Below are 12,019 nucleotides of genomic sequence, written 5' to 3' on the forward strand. Positions count from 1 at the left end.
GCTTGTACCATTGTCTAGAAGATTGTTTCAATCCGTACAACGATTTTTCAAGTTTGCACACCATATTTTCTTTTCCAGCAACTTTGAATCCTTCTGGCTGAGTCATGTAGATTTCCTCCTCCAAGTTTCCATGTAAAAACGCAGTTTTTACATCCATCTGAACTAGTTCCAAATCCAATTGTGCTACCAAAGCCAACATAATTCTAATGGAGGAATGTTTTACAACTGGAGAAAACACTTCATTGTAATCAATTCCCTCCTTTTGAGCATATCCTTTGGCCACCAATCTTGCTTTGTAGCGAACATCTAATTGGTTAGGAAATCCTTCTTTCTTTGCAAATACCCATTTGCACCCAATTGCTTTCTTTCCCTTCGGGAGATTGGCCAATCTCCATGTATGATTCTGATGAAGGGACTGTATTTCATCATTCATGGCAATCCTCCACTTATCTTCTTCTGAACTTTGGACAGCGTCTTTATAAGTAGTAGGAACATCATCAGCTACAATTGAGGTTGCACAAGCAACCGTCTCTATGAGACGAACATGTTTCGTTATTGTTCTTTTTGGCCTGCTGGTTGCTATTGATTCAAGTTGTTGTTGAGGTTCCTGAGTTGGAATCTCCTCTACTGGCTCTCCTTCCAGAGGGTAATCTTCATTTGTTTCCTCCTCTGCTTCTTGTGTAGGAAAAATAAATTTTCCCTCAAACTCCACCTGCTTAGAAACACCTTTATTTTGTTTGGTATCTTCTGTTACCTTATTTACCATAGCAGATTCATCAAAGGTAACATCCCTGCTGAATATTAATTTCTTTGTCATAGGACACCTTAAGAGATATCCTTTGACTCCAGAAGTAATTCCCATAAAAATAGCCTTCTTTGCCCTTGGATCCAATTTTGACTCCGTCACATGATAATATGCAGTTGAGCTAAACACGTGCAAAGAGTTATAATCTACAACAGGTTTTCCATACCATTTTTCAAATGGAGTCTTGCCATCAATAGTAGCAGATGGTAGACGATTAATGAGGTGGCATGCATATGTAACTGCCTCAGCCCAAAATTCTTTGCCCAAGCCAGCATTGGACAACATACACCGTACCTTCTCCAGCAAGGTCCGGTTCATACGTTCTGCCACTCCATTCTGTTGTGGTGTATGTCTAACAGTGAAGTGTCGGACGATGCCATCATTTTCACAGACCTTATTGAAATGATCATTTTTGTATTCACCTCCATTGTCTGTGCGAATACACTTGATCCTCTTGCCTGTTTGATTCTCCACCATCGTCTTCCATTTGAGAAAAATTCCCAACACTTCATCTTTGCTCTTCATTGTATACACCCATACTCTTCGGGAAAAATCATCAACAAAGGTTACAAAATAGTGCTTCCCACCCAATGAAGGTGTTTTGGAAGGACCCCAAACATCAGAGTGTACATAATCCAAAATGCCTTTAGTATTATGGATCGTTGTACCAAATTTAACCCTTGTCTGTTTCCCTTTGACACAATGCTCACAAAACTCCAAGTTGCAAGCCTTGACTCCTTTTAACAATCCTTGATCTGATAGAGTTTTCAAGGATTTTCCTCCAGCATGTCCCAAGCGCATGTGCCATAGCTTGGTTGCTTCTGCCTCTTTGTCGTCACTGGATGTCACTGTCGCTGTCCCAATAACTGTACTGCCACGATAGCGGTACATATTATTATTCTTCCGATTAGCCTTCATTACCACTAGTGCACCGGAGCATACTCTCATCACTCCATTTTCTGCAATGATTTTGAACCCTTTTGATTCTAGGGCTCCCACAGAGATGAGATTCTTCTTCAAATCCGGTACATATCGAACATCTATCAATGTTCTGATCATTCCATCATGGTTCCTTAATCGTATTGAACCAATGCCATATGAGGTAAGAGGGCTGTTATCCGCTGTGTGGACGACTCCATATTCTCCTTCTTGAAATTCCACGAACCAGTCCCTGTTGGGACACATATGATAGCTACAAGCCGAGTCCATCAACCATATGTCTGATGATGTTGATGACTCTGTTGTAACTAATGAGAAGTCTGAATCATCACAATCAGCTACATTTGAATCCATAATGGCCTTTCCATTGTTATGTTTGGCCTTATTCTTCAACTTCGGACAGTCTTTCTTCCAGTGCCCTTTTTCTCGACAAAAGGCACATTCATCTTTGCTGGGTCTGGATCTTGACTTGGATCTTCCCTTCTTTGTCCTCGTTTGACTTTGAGGACGACCCCTCACAAATAGTGCTTCTCCTTCTCCGCCCTTCTGTTTTTCTCGCTTTCTTTGTTCATAGCTGTACAAAGCCGAACAAACTTCTCTGAGAGAAACTTCGTCATTTCCATGGAGTAGAGTAGTTTCAAGGTGCTCGTACTCATCAGGAAGTGACGCCAACAACATCAAGGCCAAGTCACCATCATCATAAGTTGTATCCATATTTTGCAAATCTGTGACCAACTTATTGAAACTGGTGATATGTTCATTCATCGTGGTACCAGGAACATAGGTGAAGTGAAACAGTCTCTTCTTCATGTACAATTTATTTTGACTGTTTTTCTTCAAAAATTTATCCTCCAGTGCTTTCCATAATTTACTTGCAGAAGTTTCCTTTGTGTATGGATATTTCTGCTCTCTAGCAAGGTAGAATCGAATGGTACCACAAGCAACACGATTGATAATTCTCCAATCTTCTTCTCCAATAGCATCTGGTCTCTTTTCTTCAATAGAAAGATCTAGCCCTTGTTGAAAAAGGATATCTAGAACCTCGCCTTGCCACATCCCAAAATGTCCGGACCCGTCAAATATTTCTACCGCAAATTTCGCATTTGACACAATTCTTGTCATAAGCGAAGATGCCAATGATGACGTATTGTTGACACTTGATGTAGATTCTTCTTGTTTATTGTCTCCCATCTTTGACACAAATATTATTTAATAGCTGACGACACAAATCAAGATTATTTCCTTTCTGGTGTGGAAGATCAGACTAAGCTGCAACCACAGAGCATACTAAGACAGAATCTTGACACAGTTACCAAGATAAATCTTTTCTGATGTGGAAGATCAGACTATGCTGCAACCACAGAGCATACTAAGACAGTACCTTGGCTCTGATACCAATTGTTGCGGAAGCCAAATGTATATAGTGTGAATAAGTCACAACTACTATACCAAAAATTATGACAGCCACCAAATAATAAATAAGACAATAAAGCAACAATAAAGGGAACACCAGAATTTACGAGGTTCGGCTAATTTTGCCTACTCCTCGGACACAACCAATATTTTATTTCACTCCAAAAATACAAGTGAAATAATACTAAAGAGAGAAGATACAAATGTCTTAAACAGATGAGAAGGCAAATGAGAGGTGTCTTTAAATCCTAAACATTAACCTGTGGTAAAACTGAGTGACTTCTACCTCAATATCTTTGTGATTTGTAGTAGTGTGCCCCTCAGCAGTTTTTAATCTCCTTATCTTGTTCTGTATTATTTTGTTCTTCATGCTTGCAAAGAAGTAAGCATTGTTGGCATCCCAAGTTTGAGCCATTGGACTCTAGACTTTTGCTTGAGTATGCTCTCCTCTACTAATATCCACTTCTTTAGTCGCAGTTTCAACTCTCTTTCTTGTTCAAAAAGAGAGTGGTGATGCATAGGATCTCTCATTTCTGTTTGAAGGTCCATCAATTGTTGCCTAACTTGCTTTACCTTTTCATCAACCTTGGGAAATTCTTTGGTATTAAGCCCTTTCATTGCTTGCTTAACCTGTTGGAGCTTTAACCATATACCTTGCATTCCAATCTTGTTATTTGATGTATTCCAGCATTGTGCAACTAGGTCTAGGAAATCTTGATGTTGGGCTAAGTGATTGAAAAATCTGAAGGGTCTAGTACCTCTTCCCGTGGGTCGCTCAATTTCAATAGCCAATGGCATATGATCAGAGAATAAAGGGTCCATGGCTACTGCTTCTAAGTGTGCCAGCTTGATTAACCATTCACTATTAACAATGGCCCAGCCAATTCTGCTGTGAATGTGGATAAAAATTGTTATTCTTTTATATATATATTAAAAGGAATAGTATTCATAAAATGTTCATATTTTTAATGTGTCGCTAAAGTTCATGCTACTGCTTATATATTTTTAATGTTCATGCTGTGGGTTCTAGAAAGAACATGAAGGTCACATCCCTCAATTCAAATAGAATTTCTGTAATTAGTAAAATAGATGTTGAGAAAGTCGCGCGTTTAATCCAGTTCCCAATTTCCCATAGCAATATCAATGAATCTTGACTGATTTAAGTACAAGAATTTTGATTTTATACAAGAGAAAGCGGCAGAGCCAATCTTACGGGGATTCTAGTCCTTTTAAGTTAATGTATTCTAAATTAATATTTTGTACATATTCAATAAATTTCTTACAACAAATACAGAATTTAGACCAAAGTTACTGAGTTCAACCGAACCCGTAACATTAACCCTAGCTCCGCCCTAACAAGTGACATAGAGCTATACATTCGTGGGTACATCAGTGGACGAGACCTCATCACTACATATAGGGCAAATCTGCAAAGAAAAATAAAATAATTAACATCAATTAGATATATAGGCAAGAAGAATAAATGAGAGCAATTAGCAAATTATATTACCTTCTTTATCTGAAGCCATTTTTGTATACAATCTGAATGGTAAGGATGATCACATGGAAGTGCCACTAGATTCTCTCCTTCTTCGTATTCCAGTTGACACACCACACATCTATTCGTCCAAAAAATCCACATTTTCAAGTTGTTATAATTTGTTCTAAAGAGAGCGATCAAACGGTCAAGATGTCACAATGTAAACCACGGTGTCATGAGTTCATATCTTCAAATGAGTGGCTGATTTTCGCGTACTTACCGATCAATAAGGGTCTTGGAACTGTTAGATTGAAATGTAGATGAATGCAAGTGTTTGCTGATTTCTGCTTCAGATAATCCTCTGTTCTCTACTCCAACAAATTCTCCTAAAGCAATTAATTCCTGTAACAATATATATATATATATATATATATATATATATATATATATATATACTTTTTAGTAAATGTCATGTATTTCTTGAGCTATACATAAATAAATAACGAGTACTCCATTTTTTATACCTCGTAGGATAATTCATCTGGATCAATATCATCTTCTTCCATATCCTACAAAAGGAGAAAATTCACTATGCTTTAAATATATATATATATAAATTAAATATATGAATTTTAGTGTGTGCTAGAGAGACACCTCGTTGTCATCATCGTACTCTTCGTCGTAAAACTCTAATTCGAAATCTGCAAACAGAAAATAACCAAAGGAAAACAAAGAACTATAAATATTTATGGTATAGAAACTGGAATATATAAGATTAGATTGAAATTTTGAATCATCAAAAACTGTGATTTTGTAGATAGTTTTGACTTTTATCCCTGGTGCTTCTTCGACTTATACTTTGAGTTTTTTATGTTTTAAGATATTAGTGTTTTGACTTTTCATCTGTCATCTGAATTTTGATAAACTTTTGTTATTTGTATGTTTTTAGCCTATTCTTTTGCCTTCAAAAGTTTTTATTGTGCCAATTTTCAACGACAACAAATAAAAACTTTTTATGTTCACGTGAAAACGAGCAAATGAAACAAAGTACATAGCTGAGTTATATGCCATTTCTTGAATCATTTCTCCAAATGAAATAAGTACGTAAATTACCTTGAATCTCACTTTCTAAAAATTCTTCATCAGAGGCAGTGATTTCCTCGTCTTCACTTTCACTTTCAATCATCGATAACATAATACAAACTCTATCCTGAATATACACATGCATAGCCATGCAAATTAATATTATCAAACAATTAGAATCCCCACAAAAAAAAAAATTAAAAAAAAGAAGGTATTTAAGAAAAGAAAATTAAAGAAAGAGAGAACAAAATCATGCCAACAAGAAATTTTCAACAAAATATAAAAGAAAGTACCTCATCTATTTGGCTAAGAGGTGTTCTTCGTGTCGTTGGTTTTCTCTGTTCTTCATCAGCCATAATTTTTATTAAATCCACTGGATTTATTATTGTTGTTGTTATTGTGATTTATGCAATTGATGAATGGCCAAAATAATGGCTTGAATGGGGTGTTATAATGAGAAAGAACGAAGGCAGAGATGAAGGAATTTGTTGGTTAACTTAAGTCTTAAGAAACTTTCACGCAAAGCAAAGAAATCCAAAAGCATTTCCATTCAATTTCCAAGATTCCAATATTGTTCTTTCTTCTTGTTCTCAAGTTTGTCTGTGTGCTACTTCATATTATCGGTGGGAGTAACAACAAATTCATAGCATCTAATAATCTTTTTGGTAAGGTTAAGCCTTTCTATAACAATCATCATCTATAATACAATACTATACTGTAACGGTCAAGTTTTCTTTGGAACAAAATTTTAGATTATATTATAATATATGTGTTATATAACAACACTTTACAATAGCGGCTAAAAAATATCGAAACGAACTGAACTGTTGTAAAGTGATTTAACTGTATTTGATTATTGGATGGTGCAGAGTCAGAATTTGAGAATGGTAGCACAATTGTAAGATAAAGATTTCATTTGACTCAATTTCATATTTTACCATAAATAGGTATGTAATATCATTCTGAAAACGGAAAAGGTCTAAAAATGTCACTCAACTAACATAAATGGCCTATCTATGCCATCCGTTAAAAGGTCGCCTTATTCATGCCACTAACGTTATACTTTTGGTCTATTTATGCCATTGTCTACTAACAGTTCCATTTTTTGGTTTTTAAATAATAAAAATAAATTTTTCAACCCCACCTTTGCCATATGCCTTTATATTATTGATTTTTCTTTACTTGACCCTACATTTCTTTTAACCCTGATTATGTATAATTAATCATGCCCAAACCGATAAAATCCAACCATGTTTTAACCCAACCACTAATTCTTTGTCACGGCCCATAATCCAACTAGTCGTGATGATACCTAACCCAACCCGCTAGGTAAGCCAATTAACAACTATCCAATTTAATGAGATTTTTTTTTAGACAAATAAATGAAAAAATAACTGAACCTTAATACTTTTCCCATGGACCGGTAGTACAAATCATGAGCTTCTAAGATTTAGATTTTTACAAACTGAATTGAAATAAACACAACATCGATTTCAAATAAATACAAATCACTGAACACTGATCTTATCGGATCGTGACAAAGAATTAGGGGTTGGGTTAAAAGATGGTTGAATTTTATCGGGTTGGGCATGGTTAATTATACATAATCAGGGTTAAAAGAAATGTACAGTCAAATAAAGAAAAACCAGTAATATAAAGACACGTGGCAAAGGTGGGGTCGAAAATTAATTCTTATTATTTAAAAATCAGAAAATGGAACTGTTAGTCGACAATGGCATAAATAGGCCAAAAGTATAACGTTAGTGGCATAAATAGGCCAAAAATATAACGTTAGTGGCATGCATTAACGGATGACATAGATAGGCCATTTATGTTAGTTGAGTGGCATAATTAGACCTTTTCGTTCTAAAAAATCAAAAAGTTACTCTATAACTAGTAGACAAGCTTACTATTTCTTCATTTCAAGTAAATACAAATAAGAATACAATTCTATCTTGGCACTACCATGCCAAATGAAAATCAAAGGTGCTGCTCTAGTTATCACAGTTTCTGTATAAACAATATATTTATGATCTCATCTTTTTAAGTATATCAACTCAAATATAATAATATTTAATCTAGAACAAAAGAGACGTACATTCTTGTGGTATAGGATGTGTTGGACCGTAACATTGAGCCAGTTCCGTTTTTCATTTGTCTGTATTGGTCTCAGATCACATATTTCTATTTACGAGGGCAAAATACAAAATTGACTGCTCAGTTAATAGTATTTTGCATATAATATATATATATAAAAAAAATATATATATACATTACATTTTATCGGCAATAATTTTTAGAACGGCTAAAAATACATATTTTTCTCTATTTATCTAATTCATCTAATGCTTTAGAGGTAGACGGTTCGGGTTCTTGGTTCCGGAAGGAGCCCGAATTTTTTGTATAGTTTTGGATCTTTTTTTCCTCTTTCTCGCCAACACACAAAACCCTAATTTCTTCTTTCATTTTCTTTCATCGTACTTCTGTTAAATTTACGGGGTATATATATGTCACATTATACCAGTAAAAGTATAAGTATCGAATAATTCTATCCACAATACTTGGACAGATAAAAAGAAAATATTTAATAATTTTGCCTCCGTTAAGATTTAAACATGAGACATTCTATTTAATAAAAAGGATATTGTTCACTATTTTCTCAAAATGACAAGATGCGGTTAATTTCTAACAGCGTAAAAATTGTCTTCTATATATAGTAACCTGAAATATTATAAAGTTGTGTGCTATAGACCCTTATGTCCGGCCTTTCTACGGACCCCGCGTATAGCGGAAACGTAATGCACCGAGCTGCCCTTATGCACCAGAGATAACAAGCTCCACTACATGAGATCTTTTTTTAAACAATCAAGTTTCTAATCAAATCAAAGTAATAGAAAATGCATAGGTACGAGGAAAAGGGCCAAAATTGAAGGCAAATATTAATATTTGCAAGGGATATATTATATGCTTAATTCTATCTCCCTTTGAGAAACCTCTTGCAAATCCTTTGCAAACTTTTTCTATCTGGCTCTGCTTTATGTAGCTCTGATCTAGCATCTTCTGCAAATCCTCTCTGTACCAAAGTGAAATTCCCAAAATTATAATTACAAAAGTACAAAGAAATAAATCAACCATGAAATAGCGAAAAAAGATAACTCTCCATGTTTCAATTTATGTGACACTAAAATAAAGAAATTTAGGTTACGAAACTCAAACTGTATCACACAAATTAGAACACAGGGAGTATATAATACGCTTGATAATAGTAAGTTTATCTCTATTGAACCATTGGAAAGGAGACGATCAATGAGATTATTGAGAATATCTTTGGTATATTCAGGATGGCCTTGAATGCCTAAAATATGATCTCCAATTGTGAACATTTCTACTCTTGTCTTGTCTGAACATGCCATCACTTTAGCTTCCTTTGGCACCTCCCATACCTGTCCAATTTTGTTTCTCCACATTGTCATATATTATATATATTTTCCAACTACAATTTCTCACTGATACAAAGATGGTCGTAAATTTCGTATTCAGTTAAATACTATCATATAAACTGAGACAAAAGAAAGAAAGTATAATTTTTCACGATACGAAGAAAGTCGTAAATTTAATAATAAGTCAAATATTATCACATAAATTGAGACAAAGGGAGAAAGTACACTTTTTCACTGATATGAAGATGATCATAAATTTCTTATTCAGTCGAAGATTGTTATATAAATTAGGACGAAGAGAGTAATATATAGAGATACCTCATCTTGGTGGCACTCAATGATTGAAAGTGTAGATGGAGTTTCATTCAAATCATCAAGAAATGTATTATACGTTAGGGATTCCTTCAAAATACTCACTTCCCTTATTCCAATGTCCCAACCACTATCAGCCTTCCTAACATCTCCTCCCAAAGCTCTGCACAAAACCTGTATGTATATGTAAACACTGAACCATATCTTAGTTTTCAAAATATATACACTATAGGTGATTAATTAACTTGTTAAATCAAGGTAATTATATACAAATCTCTATGATAAATATTAACTAGCTAGTAACTTCTCGTACTATAACCTACTACCACAAGTTTGAAATTTACTCATAGTGTAAAAAAAATTACGATATCAATGTGTATATAACTTAAATCTTTTTCTAAGTTATATATTACAACAACAATAACAATAACAACCTAGTATAATCTCTCTAGTAGGGTCTGGGGAGTAGTGGCGGATTCAAGATTTTAAAGTTATGGGTGTTGATCGATAAAAATTTCAAAAAAAGAGAAAAAAGAAATTTAATTGTGGGTGCTCACTCAATATTTATCTACATAATTTTATAATTGCCTATGCAAATTTACTATATATGATTAAAGGTAATGGGTGCTTAAGCACCCACAAATGCCAATGTAGATCCGCCACTACTGAGAGGGTAGTGTGTACGCAGACCTTACCCCTACCTTGGGGTAGATAGACAGGGTCTGGGGAGGGTAGTGTGTACGCAGACCTTACCCCTACCTTGGGGTAGATAGACAGGGTCTGGGGAGGGTAGTGTGTACGCAGACCTTACCCCTACCCTAGGGTAGAGAGACTATTTTCAATAGACCATCGGCATCCTTCCCTCGAAGAACTCTCACCTTGCTCTTGGGGTGACTCGAACTTACAACCTCTTAGTTGGAAGTGGAGGTTGCTTACCATTAGAGCAACCCCTCTTGTCGCAAAGTTACTTGTAATTATGTACATGTATGCAATGTTACTTGTAATTATTCTTTGAGAATCTAATAATGTAATAATTCTTTTACACTATCGATCAGCGTATAAAACTTAAACTCAACATAAATATATACCTGGTGGCCAAAGCAGATGCCAAGAACTTTCTTTTGCATGAAATATAAAGTTTGTAAGAGAAGACAAAGCTTAAGAATCCAATTGTCATTCCCATAAGCATCATAAGGACTTCCACTAACTACAAAACCTTCATAATTATGGAGTTCAGCCATGTCTGGAAATTCATTATCAACAACTCTGAACAAATCCCATTTCTCTCCTTCTTCTCCATAAGCTTCAACAAACACATTGTAATATCCTCCATATACTTTTTCCACATAATCAGAATCCTTAGCTGCTAATAACAGTGCATATTTCTTCTCTCCTTCGACTTTCATCCTAAGGGGCGGAGATAGAGTTCGGGTTTGACTGAATCCAATAGCTGAAACGGTTCGACCGAACTCAATGAAAGTAATTAATAGGGAGAGAAAATAATGATTCTTGACTTTGTTTTGAGTAAGTAATTAAAGAATGATGTACGTATAGAAGGAAACAGAAAATTCTGTTACCATATTAGTCATATGAAATTTCCGCGAGTTTTACTAACTTTATTTATTAAACTGATTATAATATATATTCTTCCTAAGAAATTTAAATAAGAACTTAGCCTATAAACTATAAAGACATGTGAAAACTGAGGGCACAAAATTATTCTTTGCATGTTTCCTTCTCTAAATGTACAAAAAATGTATATATACATAAATTTATGAAAAAGTCATTGGTTTGTTTCCAAAATTTTATTTACTTATATACGTAGGTTTTTTTCATTTTTTGTTTCCACAATTTTCTTTACGTATAATAGGTAGATTGTGTTTGTTTGCTCTTATTTTCTTACCATGTTTGAATTTTTCCATTTTTTTTTTTGAAGGGATGAAAACATAATTATTATAATTAGTTTTTCATTTTCCCTTAAGAAGAATAGAAATCTTCCATATTTGGTTAATATTTTTTTTTTCTCTGTTGAATGAAAAATTATGTACTCATAAATTAAGACTTGAGAAGCGTTTGATTCTCCTTCATGACACATATCACATTAGAGTTATAATGAAAAAACTTATCACTCTCAGTATACAAATTAAACCAAAGTTAAGTAAATACAGTACAGAGTATAATCATAAATTAATTAATTAAATTTAAGTTTTTTGAAATATATGAGCGAATAGAAGAAGGTTCGTATTCCAAATTGTACTGAGATAATTAGTACATAAAATTTATCCTCAGTATGTATTCTTGTAGATCCTAAATATTTCATCCATTCCTTAATGTAATGCTTGCATATCTATATAAGTTGAAAAGATCAAGAAATATGACGACTATTGACATGTTTGTAAAAAATTATACTTACATGGACTACTTAGTACTTAATAAAACATGTAAGAATTTATTATGGATGTATCCACAAATAGCCGACGAATATAAATTATTTATATTTCTGTATTCCTCCATGATTAGGGCAGATAGACATTTTTTACCTCACAA

At 34.2% G+C, this 12,019-nt stretch overlaps 2 protein-coding genes across 2 annotated transcripts; both read right to left on the reverse strand.

The window, feature by feature from the left end:
- Window positions 1-4,265: 4,265 nt before the first annotated feature.
- On the reverse strand, window positions 4,266-6,142 carry LOC104212376 (E3 ubiquitin ligase BIG BROTHER-related-like). Its single transcript, XM_009761604.2, has 7 exons — window positions 6,014-6,142; window positions 5,751-5,847; window positions 5,292-5,338; window positions 5,162-5,206; window positions 4,918-5,039; window positions 4,668-4,776; window positions 4,266-4,584 (listed from the first exon to the last, which is right to left on the reverse strand). Exons 1-7 carry the CDS (start codon window positions 6,074-6,076, stop codon window positions 4,528-4,530), a joined length of 540 nt encoding a protein of 179 aa, XP_009759906.1. The 5' UTR covers window positions 6,077-6,142; the 3' UTR covers window positions 4,266-4,527.
- Window positions 6,143-8,694: 2,552 nt separating this feature from the next.
- LOC104212375 (gamma-glutamyl peptidase 5-like) lies at window positions 8,695-10,878 on the reverse strand. The gene is made up of 4 exons (XM_070147675.1): window positions 10,561-10,878; window positions 9,479-9,646; window positions 8,975-9,163; window positions 8,695-8,793 (listed from the first exon to the last, which is right to left on the reverse strand). The coding sequence occupies exons 1-4, from the start codon at window positions 10,876-10,878 to the stop codon at window positions 8,695-8,697; spliced, it is 774 nt and encodes a 257-aa protein (XP_070003776.1).
- Window positions 10,879-12,019: the final 1,141 nt, after the last annotated feature.

This window comes from Nicotiana sylvestris, chromosome 6 (assembly GCF_000393655.2).
Source record: "Nicotiana sylvestris chromosome 6, ASM39365v2, whole genome shotgun sequence".
In the NCBI taxonomy this organism is placed as follows: Eukaryota; Viridiplantae; Streptophyta; class Magnoliopsida; order Solanales; family Solanaceae; genus Nicotiana; species Nicotiana sylvestris.

Coding starts and splice junctions, on each gene's coding strand:
- LOC104212376 (XM_009761604.2), bottom strand. CDS start 6,076: ATGGCTGATGAAGAACAGAGAAAACCAACGACACGAAGAACACCTCTT. Junction 5,848..6,013: donor CTCTTAGCCAAATAGATGAG/GTACTTTCTTTT, acceptor GTGTATATTCAG/GATAGAGTTTGTATTATGTT. Junction 5,040..5,161: donor CAGATGAATTATCCTACGAG/GTATAAAAAATG, acceptor ATATTGTTACAG/GAATTAATTGCTTTAGGAGA.
- LOC104212375 (XM_070147675.1), bottom strand. CDS start 10,878: ATGAAAGTCGAAGGAGAGAAGAAATATGCACTGTTATTAGCAGCTAAG. Junction 9,647..10,560: donor GCATCTGCTTTGGCCACCAG/GTATATATTTAT, acceptor ATATACATACAG/GTTTTGTGCAGAGCTTTGGG. Junction 8,794..8,974: donor TAAACTTACTATTATCAAGC/GTATTATATACT, acceptor ACTTTGGTACAG/AGAGGATTTGCAGAAGATGC.